Here is a 17601-nt window from a genome sequence, read left to right as displayed (position 1 = left end):
TGGGCAGGGACACCCTCCTCTATACCAGGTTGCTCAAAGCCCTATCCAGCCTGGCCTTGGATGTTTTCAGGGATGGGGCATCCACAGCTTCTCTGGGCAACCTGTTTCAGTGTTCCAGTACCTCACCACCCTCTGAGCGAAGAATAATTTCTCCTTGTATCTGTTCTAAATCTACTTTTTTTTTTTTTTTTTTTTTTTTTTTAGGTTAAAGCCATTACTTTTCATATCTCTACACTCCCAGACAAAGTCTCTCCCCAGCTCTCCTGTAGACCCCTTCAGGTACTGGAAGGCGGCTATCAGGTCTCCCCAGAGCCTTCTCTTGAGGTCGATCAACCCCAACTCCCTCAGCCTGTCTTTGTAGGAAAGGTGCTCCAGCTATCATCTTCAAGGCTCCCTCTGGACTTGCTGGACTTGGTGAGGGGCCTGGAGAACAAGTTTTATGAGAAGCGGCTGAGGGAGCTGGGGTTGTTCAGCCTGGAGAAAAGGTGGCTCAGGGGCGACTGTATCGCTCTCGATAGGTACATTAAAGGAGGCTGTAGTGAGGTGGGGGTTGGTCTATTCTCTCACGTGCCTGGTGACAGGACAAGGGGGAGGGGGCTAAAGTTGTGCGAGAGTAGGTTTAGGTTGGATATTAGGAAGAACTTCTTTACCGAAAGGGTTGTTAGGCATTGGAATAGGCTGCCCAGGGAAGTGGTTGAGTCACCATCCCTGGAGGTCTTTAAAAGACATTTAGATGTAGAGCTTAGTGATATGATTTAGTGGATGACTTGTTAGTGTTAGGTCAGAGGTTGGACTCAGTGATCTTGGAGGTCTCTTCCAACCTAGATGATTCTGTGATTCTCTGATTCTGCTCTAATACTTTCATATTCTTCTTGTGCTGGGGGCCCCAGAGCTGAATGCAGTGTTCCAGGTGGGGTCTCACGAGAGCAGAGCAGAGGGGGAGAATCACCTCCCTCAACCTGCTAGCCATAGTAAGGTTAGGTCACACTAGATCATCTCCTAGGTTTCTGTACTCCAAGGACTCTGGAACTGTCTGTGCAGTGGGACAGGACAGAAGGACTGTCACAAGACAGGTGCAATTCCAGCAGTGCCTATTGCTTCTGAGTTATTGAGCTCATGTTCTGCCATTTAATTCCATTGTGTTTTCAGGTTGTCATTGTATTTTCACCTAGTACATTTAAAAAAAATACTGATTCTCAGAGTGTATAATGATGATAATGATAAAATAGAAGGAGAAGAAGAAGGAGAAGAAGGAGGAAGAGGAGGAGGAGAAGACCATTAAAACTTTCATTCTGATTTTCTTTGACAGTCTACATAGCAATATCAGTACATACATGTATTGTAACAAAGAACCTTGAATTCCCTTCACTTTATGGAAGCACTAACTCTTTTTATATAGTGACATGAAATATGAGCCTTTTGTTTTCAATTATATTCATCTAAAATGAAAAGTCTTTCTTTCAAGTTACACCTCTTTGAAAAGCTTAGGATTTTGACCTGGTAGAATACAGTGAACTACATTTTTTCCCTTACTAGCACACACAGAAAGGTTTCTGGTTTACCTTGACTTTGTTAGTTAATCTTTTCCAGGACTTTCCATTGCTTCTATGGTTTCTGTGCAGATTTAAAATTCTCATGATACACAACCTTTCTTTGGTAGGTTACAGGAACTGTTTTTGTTGTTTTGTTTTTGTTTTGTTTTGTTTTCTTTTGTTTTGTCAGATGAATTCTGGTAGAATTAGAACAATTATGTCTTTTATATGTTACATAATCATCTCTGAGGTATTGTCATGTGAAAAAATCAAGCACATACCTGAATTACATATTATTACATAACATGTTCTATGGCAGTTAGCAAAAGATCTAAAATCTGCTTTTTTTGTGCTTTATATGCCTGAATTGCTTTTTATCAATTTCCTTGTTGTTGTTAAAATCTAAATAGTTTATATAACACTACTAGCTGCATATCATTCTCACGACCAAATCTTACATTACTTAACAGCAAAAGGCCCAAAACTATCTCCATAGATGAGAATATGGAGCCAAGCCCGACAGGAGACTTTTATCCCTCTCCAAATTCACCAGCTGCGGGGAGTCGGACATGGCATGAAAGAGATCAAGGTGAGTAGTATGGGACTGTTTTACCTCCAAGTATATTAAAATATGCAATAAATCTCTGCATCCATCTTACTATTACCGCAATAAAGTAATGGGTTTTTAGAATAATTATTATTTTTTCTGTGAAATATGTGTATTTGCTGGTTTTGTAAATGTAGTATAAAAAAACACATAATTTTTCCATCTGGTGTTTGCCTTGTCCACTGTTTGTGAAGATGTGTTATAAGTGAGGTACTTGATACTGTGTAAGCTGTAATCATCCCAACAGGATTTTGATTAAAACAATTTAAGTGAGGAACAAAACATCTCCATACAGTGGTTAAGACAGTAGTAGTTTACTCAGTTTTTGTTTTACCATGATGCAGACTTCTGTATGTGTGTTTTGTCTACACTCTGTGACTCAGGATAGGTCCAATAGGCCCCCAAGAAGCCCCAGCATATCTCTGGGGGACTATATCCATATGCTAAAGGGTGTTGATAAATCCTGTGCTGTGTGTTGGGTTATCAGAAGTGAGGAACGTGTTTGTTCAGAGACGAAAATGATGACTGTCAAAACAGTAAAGTGAACTGTCATAACACTCACTTATAAAGCTTGCTGCTTTATAAACCTTGATGTCAGTGTCTTTCCCATCACCTTTGTGATGTGAAAACTTATTTAAACTTACACGTATCTGAACACTGTACTGGTTAATGTATCCTGTGGCTGAGATGCTGTAGCTCTTTGGACGATCTGTGAAAATGTGCATCACAGTATGTAAAAGTGAAATAGAGAAGATATGTCGCTGCTTCCTTTGCCGATCTTCTGTTGTTTGCCCTTCTTTTCATTATGCTCACTTTTGGTTTCAGTTCTTCAGTGCAGATCAATCCTTTGGGCTTCCCTCATTTTTGTATTGATTTCCGACTTTGGTTTGTTGTTTGTTTTATTTTTAGGTTATTGTTGAGATTTCTCTTATATCTACGTGTGCAAGGTAGCATGTGCTCAGTATTTGATTTAGTTGCTTTTTATTTTCACATTTTTGTTACAGCTGGTCCACTTTTAATATGCTTCTTCCTACTCTGACCTGTGTTCTCATCACTAGGCTGTTATTCTCACACAGTTTGCTTGTCTTTTTTATCCTTCTTCTTCTTCTTCTTTTTTTTTTTTTCCATAATTTTTATTTTCCTTTTGGAGGTTCTTTCTTACTTTTATCTGTTTGCAGCATTCACTGTTGAATTTTGAAAAAAATCTTGCCTATACCTGGGAATAGCTAAACTTAAGAACAGCAAAACAGCAGATTTATCAGCTAGAGAGTTTTCTCCTTGTGCAAGATATTCTCCTCCTTCACTGAAGTATTCTCTGCATATCCCACTTGTGAAGTGGTATCCCTTTGTGCTTCTGCATGAGCTGTAGGAATTTCCAAGAAGTGCAGTGGTGCATGGACAGCTGACGGAGCATTTCACAGATGCTATCTATGGTTCCTCTTCCAGCTATCTCAACTGTTTTTTAGCTCTAAGATCATTTTGCTTGCACATAACTTTGCTCTGTGAATGCTGAATTTGTTCACTTTTACCTGCTTGTTTCATTTTGCATTTATCAGCAGTGAACAATGTTATTGTTCAGTTTGCTTAAGTGTATTTATAATGAACCTTTACTTAATTTCTGTGACAGTGGGTAGCTAGATTTCTGGACTGAAACAACCTTTGACTCTATGTTTACAAAGACAAGTGGGAAAGAAGCACTTCAGGCAGTGTATATTATTTTTACTCACTCAAATTTACATTCCTTACTGAGTGTCCTCTTCTGCAGCACTGCTGGGCATAGTGGAACTTTATCAGATCCCTGGTAGTGAGGTTGTCTTAGAGGCAATATGAGTGTCTTCCATTCCTGTGAAGGCATAGGTAGGCCACTGTCCAGTCTGAAAACGATCATACTGAAGGAAACATAAACATTTTTGGTTTTTGTTTGGCTCCAGACAGTTTCTGAGGTTATCCTACTGCTCCAGGAAACATCGTAAAATAGTTCAAAATACCTACCCTTGGTAACTGTTCTCATGTGTAGTAGGCATGGAGCAGCAACTGGTATATTTCTTCTATTTCCAATATGACAGATGCTTGATACTGTTCTGATGATAGCACATATCTGTGTAAAGCTCCTTTCACGGTCAGAGGTCTTATCAGGGTATGACATTTGTGAAAACTTACATTCTGTTTTCCTATGCCTGTTAGTGCAAAGAAAATTTTGGTGGGTTCTCTAGGCCAGAGAATTCACTGGTACTTCCTCCTTTTTTCCCAAGGAAGGAGGGAGATCTCCATTTCATTTGAAGCTAGGCGTAAATGAAAAAAAAGAAGACATTTGGAACTATAATTGTGATCAACCCATGTCAATTGGGGATGTAGTCCCAACAGACACTTTTTCCAGGCATCCCACAAAGGTCATCAACACTAGAAAAAGAAACCGAGCCATACATGTAGTACCTACAAATGATAATATGCAGAGCTATCGTGGGTTTGGGTCAATAGCTTCTGTTTCACTGTAATGCAATGTTAACTTTTCTAGGAGAAATAAAATCAGAAATAGTATTAATTGTGGAATGCTTTGGGTGGGAGGGAATATTAAAGATTATCTAATTCCACCCCCCCCTACCATGGGCAGGGATATCTTCCACTACTACAAGTTGCTCAAAGCCCCATCTAACCTGGCCTTGAACACTTCCAGGGGTGGGGCATCCACTGCTTCGCTGGCCAACCTGTGCCAATGCTTCACCACCCTAACAGTAAAGAATTTCTTCCTATTATCCAATGTAAATCTATCTTTTTATTATTTTTTATTATTATTATTATTTTAGTTTAAAGCCATTACTCTCTGACTACATTCCCTGATACTAAGCAACAACATTACTGATTTCAGTTTCATTGTCTTTGTTTTGAATGTGATGGAAAAAAGCATCTAACTTCTGACCTTTTTTTATAAAAAAATAAATATCATTTTTTCGTTTGCATACTTAAGTGTAATGTATTTTCATAGATATAGAAATTAAATAGATTTGAAAGATTCTTCTATCATGAAAGCTATACATATCTTTATTTGGCTGCATTTGTAAAAGAGCAGAAATGACATTACAGTGATAGTTTGGAACAGGAGATAATGTCAGTAAGGGAGTAGTAGGTAGCTGAACCAGGCTGGCATAGTGTAGTTGAATTATAAGTTTCATTTGGTATCTAAGAGTAATCTAACATTTTGATAGTCAGAAAGAAGGGCACAAAGCTTAATGGATACCATAGAAATATAATGAGATTAAAAATATGGCAGATGAAAATTTGCAGTGGTGTGGAAAAGATCAAACTTTTACTGCTGTGAAAAATAAATATCATACAGTTCAGTAGGTAAGTAAACATCAGAAGAGGTGACTGTAAAAGTGATTCTCATAGAATCCTTATAGTTTCTACAACTTCTCTAATGTGTAGGTATGGATCATGAAGTGTAGGCACATGACCACCATTTATGGTTGGGCCAGCATGTGGCATTTGTGAAGCTAAGAAAAAGAAATATAACCAAACAAAATCTTCCTCAGACCACAGTCTACTATCAGTTGTAGAACTTCATACTTCGTCCTTTTGCTTTTAACAGTCTTCTTCCTGGCATACTACTTCCATAGGTGTTCTGATAGTTTTCCAGATGTATTTCTCAGAAAATTTTGGGAGAGGTGGCTGTTTGAAAATTCAATTCTGAGCAGAAATTAATAAGCATATCTTAAAAAAAAAAAAAAAAAAAAAAAAAAAAAAAAAAAAAAAGAAACTATAAGGGTGGTCAAAGCCAATCCATAAAGGATTATGAGCTTAATTTCCCCAAGCTCTAGTATTGCTACGTATGCCATTATCATAGAATCATAGAATGTTTTGAGTTGGAAGGGACCCTCCAGGGTCATTGAATCCAACTCCTGCTTCCACACAGGACCACCCAAAAATAAGAGCATGTGACTGTGAGCATTGTCCAAACACTTACTGAACTTTGGCAGGCTTCGTGCAGTGACCACTGCCCTGGGGCGCCTGTCCCAGTGCCCAACCACCCTCTGGGTGCAGAACCCTTCCCTAACCCCCAGCCTGACCCTCCCCTGTCCCAGCTCCATGCTGTTCCCTCGGGTCCCATCACTGTCCCCAGAGAGCAGAGCTCAGCGCCTTCCCTCATGAGGGAGCTGCAGGCCACCATGAGGCCTCCCCTCAGCCTGCTCTGCTCTGGGTTGAGCAAACCAAGTGAATTCACGTGCTCCTTAGATGTCTTGCCTGCCAGATCCTTCACTATATTTGTAGCTCTCCTTTTGGACCCTATCTAATAGTTTTATGCCTTTCTTGTATTCCGGTGCCCCAAACTGCACACGTACTTGAGGACAGGCTGCATGAGCGCAGAGCAGGACAGTCCCTTCCTTCGACTGGCTCACAGTGCCATGCCTGATGCACCCCAGGATAAGGTTGGCCCTCCTGGCTGCCAGGGCACACTGCTGGCTCATGTTCAACTTCTTCTTGACCAAAACCCCCAGATCCCTTTCTGTGGCACTACTCTCCAGATTCTTATCCCCTAGTCTACACATGTAGCCGGGTTTCCTCTCCCCAGGTGCAGAATCTGGCAGTTGCTCTTATTAAAGTTCATAATGGTGGTGGTAGTCCAGCTGTCCAATTTGTCAAGATCTCTCTGCTAGGCCTCTCTATCCCTGAAGGAGTTCACAGCTCCTCCCCATTTAGAGTCATACACAAACTTACTCACTAGACTTCAAGTTCCTACAGCCATATAATTTATGAAAATATTACAGAGAACTGGCCCTAAAATGGAGCCATAGGGAACCCCACAAGTGAGTGGCCACCAGCTTTATCTAACCCTTTGAGCCAAACCCATTTTTATATTATTCTCAAATAAAAACATTAAAATTCGTAACCAAAATCAGTTTTAAAAATAAATTCTAATTTGTAGTTATTAAAGCGAGATTATAGCTACTAATGGAAGAAAACAAAAGCTTATGAAGTCATTATACTGTCTTGGAGTTTTACTAAAATGATTTGTAAAAGTTTAAAATATTTAAAAATATTTTAAAGTATGTATATAACCACAAAAATATGTATTACAGTTTCAAAAACTGATTTAAACAAATTATCATGAATTTATAATCTGTTGGTTTTGAATTTATATACATTTAATCATGATGGGAATATTTTGTAGTTTGTGCCATTCTTTTTGCTACATTAAAATATCCCAAACCTTTTGTCTATTAGCTTTCCAAGTAACTAATCATCCTTCAAAAATGTCAAACCATAAGAAAGTGAACACAGTGCATTACTCAGAAATAGAAACCAAACGATGCATTTAGGAGTTTAATTTTTGTGCCTACTTTAAGATCTTGTGCAAGGCATTTGTTTTCTCATGTACCTTGTTTTTTCCAAATTAATGTCTTATTAGTGTCAAAAATGTCTGGCTCATGCCTTAGCTTATTTCTACTGATTGGAAACATATCTAGATATAAACAGTAGTGTTCTGTAAATCTCTAGTCTTCCTTTTTCCAATTTATTGTTACTGAATTTTGTATGTGTATCTTTAACAAAATTCTGATTTCCTGCAACAGTGTACAAATACCTTGTGAAACAGATTGAAATTGCTGCATGATTGAGTTTGATGAATGTTTTTGAAATTCGTAGCAGGTTAAAATTATGTAGAGCAAAACCAACCAACCAAATATTAACAACAAAAAATCCCCTTCCTTGTGTGGAGGAGGAAGTTACTAAAAATATAACAAAATAAACAAACAAAAAAGTCAGAGTAAATAGGCTAAGAAGTGCTAGTATACTTCATGATTTACTAACTGATAAGTAAACAGGATAATTTTTCCTTAAGTTCCTTAAGAACTGAGCACGTTGTGCACACCTGTGGCTTCCCATCTAAAAGCTAGCTTGACAAAGTTAATTAACATAATTGCAAACACTTTCAGCTGTTGTTCTTGAGACCTGTTTTGCTGTTGTAGTGTTACAGCTCAGTGTGTTGTAAGTAGATAACAGGCACTGTCATCAATGCACACTATTGTCATTAAAGCAGAGAGATTCATGTGAATTTCTGCACAAGTCAGGGGTCTAGAAATACAGAATGTCAATAGTGAATTTTAATTTTACAGTTTCTTCACCATGTTCTCTCTCACACACCTCACCCATCTCTACCAACATTCAAGAGTCAAGCTGCCAGCATACCATTAAAACTGAAACAGCTAGACCACCTTCACCTGTTTACTGGGCAACAGCTGTTGGACCCTTCTCTTCTCAGGTCCTAGCACTTATTGCTGAATGTTGCTGAATGCTCCACTAGACTCTTGTCCCCTTTTGCTTTCTCCAGACCCACTGGACACTCATTTCTCATTGGAGTCCTCCCTGATAGTTCTTTCCTTTTTGGGCCTTCTTCTCATGAACTGTCAAAGGTGGATGTTCTCATTTCTGAAGTGAGGGAGCTAAAAGAGGAAGTTGTTAATGTGATCCAAGAGTTGAGAATGGTAACAGATAACCTTGGCTTTTTGGTACCCTGTGCTGTTCATTTTTGTTTGTTTGTTTGTTTGTTTTTTCCCCAGATTCTCTTGGTCCTTCTGAAGGTTAATGCTTTAGACTCAGTCTCCATCTAACAGGTGTATTCATCTTATAAAGGTTTACTTTGATGAATATCAGTTAAATGTGTTTTTGAGTTCTCAAAATTATTTTATGTCAAAGCATGTTTTAAAGTGATTTATGTCATTAATAACTTCTATTACACCTGCCTTTGTAATATATTTTTTAATATTTCAAAATTTTCTTTAAACGCCATGTACACACACATCATATGTATATAAATATACATGTTTATATACAACTTATGAGTCTATCTGAATTTTCTGTTTTTAACTGGTACAGTGTATGCACAGTAGTTGAATGCCACAATGATTCATTTTCATAATGTCAATGGTTTTAACATTCTTAAAGTAAGAAGTACTTCTTATCAAGAGTAAGTTTTCAATATGTATTTCCAGAGAAAATTATTTGCTGTGTCTTTCCATTTATAGTCAACTAACATCTATTATGTTGAGAGTGGCAGCCTGGTAGCAAACAATAGTATTAAGGAAGACTTGCCCAGGAGGTCACAAATTGGGCTAGCCTAGTTTTTCCTGGTTGCAGAACAAGATGTTAGTGATCAATGACTGTGGGCATTGTCTTCTTGAAAAAACGGTGGTTCTACCATGGTAGTTTAAAAAATGAAATGAAATGAACATATAGAGTTTACTTTTGTTTCCATAGTGTCAAGTTTACAAGAAAAACTGACAGTACTTGAAGTAAGTTAAACATTATTTTTGTAAAGATGAAGGAGCTTTTAAGAGTTATTTAATTTAAGAGATATTTTAAATTTAAAATAGAGAAAATAATCCTTGAACAGGACAGTAAAAACATTACCTTAAAATGAGTAAAGTAGCTTGTACATCAGGAATATTTACAACCTCTGTTACTGGGTGAGAGTGTTATTATGTCCATAGTCACTACAAAAATAAAACAATTTGTTTCCTCAGCCAAGTATAAACTGGGATGGCTTAGAAAATCAGTGGCGTACAATAAATAAATAAAATCATATGGATGCATTTGATCCTGGAATTTTATCAGACATCTAGGATTTTTCTTTTAAAAAGCTTTAGACTAATTTTCAACTTGCTCATAAGTTTCTTAAAAACAAAAATAAAAAGAATATTTTTGATCTTTGGATGTGACTTTTATTTGCTTAATAAAGTAATTGAAAAAAAACCTTATAGGTTCTTTGTCTTTTATTTTGAAACATATAATGTGGCAAGACCTATTAATAATATACTTAGGGCTAGTATAGTCATCTGCCAGTGGAAGATGTAAATGCAAAAGGATATTTTTCATATATGAATAACACTTACTTAGTTACTGAAATTAACATTAAAATTAACGTCTTAGAGCACGATTTTGTCCAGGAGCTGTTATGTGTACTTGTCCTATTCCGATGTTACTGAATAAGAGGCTTCAGTATTAGTTTTGAAACTGCTCAGGTCCTCTGAATGTCAGAAATTGCAGGTTCAGTATTATTCTGTATGATCTGGCCTATCTTCGGTTACCAAAAGAGTAGCTATTTAGAACTTTAGGAATAATACGTGTCTGCATTGTCTATTTTTCCAGTCATGGGATGTTCATGAGATTGAAAATCAGTGCACATGCAACTTTTTTTAGGCACTTGTCCTTTTTGTCTATATGGATAGAATTTTTGTTTCTGTGCTATATACATTGATAAATTTGAAAAGGTTCTTCATTTGTACTTTTAACTACTTTCTTGCAAATTGTATCAAACTTAATCACAGTTGTATATGAGTTAATGATTTTATCTCAGTTCAAAACCATTCCCCAAATGGATCTATAATTAAATTAATATATCTCACCTATTAAATCATCCTAAATTTACAAATATAGACTATAATAATTATAAAAAGGAGATGCCATAACCTAAATGGTTCTAAATTAACAACTTACCTTATATTGTTATATTTCAAATACCTCCTTAATCTTATTGCATTAGAAATTGTGAATGCTTTTCTGATTTATGCAGTTAAGGTTACAATATTTATTTCATTTGCTAGGCCAAGTTCTTTGGATTCTCAGTATTAATAAGGTTCTATAGTTCTGTATTTTTCCTTGGATTTTAGATGACTTTCTGTAGGATAATTTAATAAATGACTAAAACGTATTCTAAACTCTGTGTAATTTCTTTGGCTTTTTAATTAGATTTTCTCACAGTATCCCATAATAATCTTTTACCACAACTATCTCCTGGAATTACATCTCTTAGCAATGATTTTTAGATTTTATTTTTCTTCCCCTTCTGAAGAGAAGAAAAAAAAAAAAAAAAAAAAAGTGAAGTACCTAAAGTATATTCTAATTACTTAAGGGTTATTTATGGCAGTACAGAGTACTTAGAGCATCATGTGAGCTTGGAAATAATGGTATATGCATTCATTATATAATATTCTATGTAGCAACAACATTGTGTGTTTGGTTTCATGCTTTTTATCTCTGTTTCCTAAGTCAGCCTTACTATTTGCAGTGCCTACTCTGTGTTTGACTGGTAGCCATGCCACTCAGCTTTGAGTTAATCCTGAATATTTCTCATATGACATTTGGTGGGCTGTGCTGGTGTAGAGGATGTTGGCTGAACAACAGCCTGAAGTTTTGGGAAGAAGTGAGGCAGGAGGGGCGGTGAAGTTGAAGTATGAACTCTGTTGCTGGTCCCTGTGGGTCACTGGAGAACTGGTGGGGACAATCAAACCATAGATCAGAATTTTACTTTTCAAATGGTAGAGCACATATTTTTTTTAATTTCCAGGAATTGTACTGAGTTATGCTCATAAAAGGTTGGATACATGTAAGTAAATAAGGCTAGTTGCGCACAGCAATAAAAACATCCATCAACTTATTTGCATACAGACTTTATCTATCTATCTGTCTATCTATCTATCTATCTATCTATTTATCCATCCTCTTAATGTGCTTGAAGTTACAAGGGTAGGTAGATACAATCCTCCTGTCTTCTGTCTAACCTCCCTCCTGTTCAGGAAAAGAAAATCATCGGTTATTAAATACCACAGAATGTGAGGACTGGGTAGATAACTTCTTGAGTATTGCAAACAGTTTTTATGGGTATAAGAATGAGAAAAATGACTTCTTCCATCTGAAGAGTTTCTGAACTCATGGTATTTCAGTTGGCTAAAAGTTTTTGCGTGCCTTTTTTCTCTTAGGTATTTCAATGCTTTTTGAGAAATGCAAAATAAAGTAGAGAATGAACAAGGAAATAATTCAATTGCCATTGGGAGGAATTTGTTCTTGTTTTGCTGTCACTTTTCTAAATTGGAATATCATTTAGTATTTTGCTCACCAGCTTGAAGTATTGAAAATAGAATTGGGAGAAATTCTAGTCTAGTTCCTCTTATTTTTTTCCACTATCAATCAGGAAATACAATGTAATGAGATGGTTTAGCTGCAGTGAAATAGCACAACAACACAACAGAGTGTTGGGCATGGCTGCTGATAGGATAACCAGTGTCACAGTCTGATAGACTGGTTTCTGCAGCATTGGAGGTGTGCCTGTAAAAATAACATTGGAGATATATAGGCTGATCTGAAGATAAGAGATTACCAAGTGTTTGTACACTGAAATGTTCTACTCTAGTATAAAATTTTCATACATAAACTGCTTTTCTACACTTGATGTAGAAACAAAAATAAAACTGATGTTAAGTTTTTAAACTCGAAGATAGCATCTCTCTTCAAACATTCACCCTGGTTGCTCCTCAAGTTCAGAACACTCACAGCTGCTGAGCGATATGCATACGTGTCTTCTTATAAGACTTCACTGCTTCTCATAAAAGGGAAATCACAAAAAGGGAATCTTCACACAGAGTTTCTAGGCATGTCTCAGAGAGTCATTATACAGAACTGGTCATGATGATTTCTTGGTTGATTTTCCTCACAGGAAAACATTGATCATCAAAACTGATTTTTTTTTTTTTTTTTAATGGAAATAAATCAATTGCTAGGATGGCTTCTCTCTGGTCCAAAATAAAACTTATAATGAGGGAGAATGAGACACTAATAAACTAATGATTTGGAAGGACACATTTCAATAATGGGAGACCCAGATACGAAGTCTAATCTCTGCCTGATGCTGAACAGGAATGCAAGCAAAATCTTTCCAGGTGTCAAGGCGTCATTTGGGATATCCAGCTGTTGAGGTCTTTTTCTCCATTTACTCACAAAAAAAAGTCATGATTCCATTTTTGTGAAGAATAAGAATGAATTAAAATATCTTGATTTTTAGGATTCTAGTTTTCCATCTATCCCCAGTGCTAAGCCTTTAGAACAGACATACCAAAGCCACCTTCTTACATGAGATGTGTTTGTACTTTAGAGTTACCTAGCTGTCCATATTCTGTGTTAGGTGCCTTATTAAGACATATAGAAATACTAAATATCTACAATGTTAAAGAAAACTCAGCTGAGTATGTCTGAATATTGGTGATGCTGCTGTGCTTGTACAGAGTGGCTCTGCTTGTTCTTTACAGGCAGTAATGTAAAACAAAACTGTTTCTCTTGAGCACACTGGATTTGTCTTGATTCATCATTGTCTTACGACTATCCAATGTGAATTCAAAATCTTACTTAGATTTTCCTATGTTCTTCACACGAGTGTACCTACTATATGTGGTAGAAGCAGTGGAGGGTGAGTCCCAACTATATGATGTATGTGGTGTACTCTGGCACCAGAATTAGCTCAGGTACAGCCTCTGGAAAATGATCAGTTCATTTAAAACTCTACCTTGAAGAGATGACTCTAATTGCTTGCTGCTGGTGCTATGGACTCCATAGCTTTCCTGCTTTCACTACACTTCCATAAACATTTGAACGTGGTTTTATCTTGATTTCTCTGGAGGCAATGCAACACTAATGAGTTGTAAATGATCTTAAAAGATTGCTGTCTGCAGGACTGTACCATGTAAGAGAAGACCAGTGAAAACAGGCTGTACAAAATATATCAATAAGTAGAGATAAAGAATAAATTGGATTAAAATAAATTTAATATTTGTTTATGGCTTCTTCATACCCTGCTTTTCAGCATGTTTCATGAGCAAGAAACAGGAGCTGCCATAATGTGGTATTGTACAAGAAAGCAGATCAGGCTGACCAGAAACAGGCTAGTGGATGTTTGAACTTGCCCTGGAACACTGCCTGATTCCAGACGAGTTCTCCTAACAGGTGGCTTCATGACTGGTGTGTCAATGTGACACTCATCCAGTGAGATGACTGGATCAAAGGCTGCTTCAGACTGAGGAAGAGGGTCTTTGCTTTGATGAGGAAATTGCCAAAACTCATGTCTCATTAGTGTTTCCTAAGGTTCTGAGGAAGCAAAAAACAGTTTAATTAAAGGCTGATGTAAACAGGTTTATGCACACATTCCCTGCAGCATTTTATCACATTAGAATTGATCAAAATTGTTGCCTTGGGCTGTCTTGAACAGATATACATCTGGAGCACCATTTGTGCAAGGTGCTGATGAGCAGACTACATACGCTATGCTTCACAGCAGCTCCACTGCCTTCCTATGTACTCAGATCTACCTTGTTGGGCAATGAGATGATATAACTCCTGTTTACTTGAAAAAGACATTTTATTTTTTTTTTTATGAGATGCTTTAAATTTAAGACATACTACTGTTTGGGTCTGTGCATACTGTGTCTTCACAGTCATATGAGAATACAGAAAAGAATGATTTGGAATAGGATGGAGAATTAAAAAAAGAAACAAGCCCATTTTTTATATTTGAAGAAAATTCTAGGCAGTACAGAACGCAGTGTGTTCTGATTAATGCTGACCTCTTGATAACTTTGTCTAAGTGTTTTTGGCATCTTTCTGCTCTTCATATATACTTCGCATTTTTCCAAAAGTCTAAAAATAAATTACACTGTTAACTGTTTTATTTTCATTCTTCATGTAATAATGATTGGAATCCCATTCCTGAAACTTTGACAAAATCTTGAGAGCAAGTGGCCTATTTTTGAGACCTCTTGTTGGTCACTCATTATGCAATTAGCAGTATAAAACTAAGCTTCATGAGCAACTAGACAATATCTCATGAATTGGAGAAAATCACGGGTGCAAAATGAGAACATATGTGTTTTCCATTATGTAAAATCTACTGGTAAAATTGCATGTAATCTCACTTTTGCTTTATTTCATTCTGCTTTACTTAAAGTCACTGCCTTCTGAGGCTAAACTAAAGATAGTGGAAAAACTACTTTGCCTACCCCATGCCCCACGATTTTCATTTTTGTTACTGGTAACTCTCCAAAGAACTGTTACTAGCATGCTTTCTTAAAACAGCTATAAACCACCTCTATTGGTCAAGGAGAAGATGGCTTCAGCCTTTCCTCCTAACCTGTACAACCAGTTATTGTTCTGGCTGTCTTGTCAGCTGCATCTGTTACTCCACAGTAAAAGGACCATGAGTGCTCTGCTGTGATGTCGTGGGCACACACGGTGAGAGCAGCAGGGGGAATTGGCTATCCGAATTCCTTCACAATGGCAAGGGCATTGTTCTAACAGAGGACCTGCTGTGTGCACTTCAGCCATTAATCTTTTCAGTTGCCTGTGCTATACACAATACTTCTGAAAGTACTTCGTAGTGGTGTGCGACACAATGTACATTAAAATCTCTGTTCTGGCAGATAATGAATATTTTTCTGGCAGTGCTGATTTTTCTACTAATGTGTACCAGTGGCATTCACCTTGATGAGGAAACAGCCTTCTGCATGAGATGTTCATTGTATTTGCTTTGTAATGTGCTGTCTGTCTTCAATGTGCTGACTACAATTCTTTTCTCTGTAAAGTAGGAGCAGAGAAAAATAACACATTTTTAAAGCAAATGCCAGGGTTATCATAGTCACCAATATCCTTTTCAGTAGATCCTTTTCAAATTAGTGATACCCCTGGGGGGCTAATGGATACTCTGATTGCATTGCACTTCATATAGCATTCTTCTTCTAAGTAACTAAAATATTTTGGTTTTGAAAAACACAACAACTTTTGCTTGTTTAATGAAGTAACAGTCACCGACCAAATTAAATCTCTGCTGCATTCCAGCAATCAGAGCTGCTGACACATGCAGAACTTCAGGAGCTAGACAGCTCTTTCTTTCATAAATTCCTTTGCTGAATATGGGCTTTGCATAAGGAAGAGATTTCCCACCTCCAACCCATTATGTTTTTTGGTGCTGTCTTTAGTTTAGTTTGTTTTGCTTTGTTTTTCCTTAAGGAGCCTCAACTGCAATATTTTTAATTTGAAATAAAATTCAACTCTTTGTACATTCTCTTGTTTGCAATAGGCTATACATGGCGAAGTCAGTAAGATATGTGGTTACTTGTAACTTCTGTGACAAGTACTGATGAGCAGAGGGCTGTAGTGGGAGGCTGTGTCTACAGGCTGTCAGGAACACTTTTTCTCAGACTGTAACACTGCAGTGTTTCTGCAGAGACAGACTGTACACACAGTCTTTGTACCATAGTACAAAGACAGTAGTTTTATTTTGTCCTGTAACTCTTATAAAACCCTACTTCTGTGGAGGGATGAGAACTTTCTTGCTCTGATGAAACTAGGACCTTATATTAAGAAGCTAGAGCTGTTATGCAAGCAGAAAACAACAACAACAACAAAAACCATAACAAAATATTTCAAAGTCATTCCATAATTAATGTGTTCTTCTATCAGGGGTTGCTTATGCAAAACTTAGTTTAAAGGAATTGAGTCTTACATTTTTAGAATGGATTTCTTAGCTTAGAAGAATGTGTTCCACCAAAACTCTAACCATTTGGCACTTGCATTTTTGCTACCTGCTGGTAGATTCAAAGAAATAAAATATCTCTCCATTTTCTTCCTCAGCAGCAATTAATTTGAAGTTTCTATAAACAGCTAGAGGTGCCCCTCTCTGTACTCAGGGTTTATGATAACAACAGAAATTTGTAATAGAACAGTATAATAAAAAGCATACAGCAGCCTTTGTCATATCTGATAAAATTCAGTGAGTTCTGAGTGACTTTATTGTAAAGCCATTGCTTGGTCATGTTGACTGCTTCCCTGAATAAAATCCTTCCTCAGTAGCCTTTCTGAGAAGGTAAATATTACAGGGTATCAGCAGACGTCACAGCCGAGACCAAAGGAAAATGGGGAAGCTGCAGGGAGGGAGTGGTGGGATACTTGCAGGGTCTGGTCTGGGCCTGGTGGCAGTGCCTATGCAGAGCTCAGCAGTGGTGGCAGGGCAGCTGGGTGAATCAGTCTCTCAGTTTGAGGGTAAGGCTCTCACGGTCAAACACCACAGTTAAGCTACAGCCTGTACAGAAAGCACTAGTCCAATTTGGTCTCAGTAAGGTGCTCCCATTTCATGGGGATCTTCCAAGAAGATTTTTTGTCTCCTAGAATAATACAATACAGTGTGTTAGTATTAGATGTGCCAAAAATCACTTTAAGGATGAACATGGTACACATAGGAAAGTCAGCTGCAACATGGCCCCAATCCAGTAAAGTACTTAAGAAATGAGCTTTACTTTAAACATGAGTTAGTCCCATTGATTGGAAATGAAACCCACTTATTCTGCTGATGTGTCCTATAAAAATATTAAAATTAACTTTGAAATAATTTACTTTGGTGCAAAGTGAAACAAATGCCTCTTAAACTTTTGGAAGGAATTCAGTGTTTTTTTTTTTTTCTTCTTTTTCTTTTTTCTTTTTTTTTATTTGCCTTATGAAGTATCAGTAACCCTATATGATAGAAATTATTTGTTTATCCCTCCTATTGTGTTATCTTCATGTATTGAGCTCTGAAGAGATGGTTTTGTTGATAGGGAAGGAAGAGGTGGAAGGCCCTACTTGAGACATGGAAAACACAAAATAGAGAAGTGA

General features: G+C 37.1%; 1 protein-coding gene across 12 annotated transcripts in view; it reads left to right on the top strand.

Annotated features, from left to right (window-relative positions):
- NFIB (nuclear factor I B) overlaps positions 1-17601 on the top strand; it is a 188242-nt gene that overhangs the window by 123469 nt on the left and 47172 nt on the right. For all 12 annotated transcript variants that reach the window (XM_072031740.1, XM_072031741.1, XM_072031745.1 and 9 more), the window contains exon 6: positions 2003-2121. In XM_072031740.1, the coding sequence (XP_071887841.1) occupies positions 2003-2121 (119 nt within the window). The remainder of the gene's footprint in view (positions 1-2002; positions 2122-17601) is intronic.

The sequence above is a fragment of the Anas platyrhynchos genome, chromosome Z, assembly GCF_047663525.1.
Source record: "Anas platyrhynchos isolate ZD024472 breed Pekin duck chromosome Z, IASCAAS_PekinDuck_T2T, whole genome shotgun sequence".
NCBI classification, from domain to species: domain Eukaryota; kingdom Metazoa; phylum Chordata; class Aves; order Anseriformes; family Anatidae; genus Anas; species Anas platyrhynchos.
This window is presented reverse-complemented; position numbering and strand designations above follow the sequence as displayed.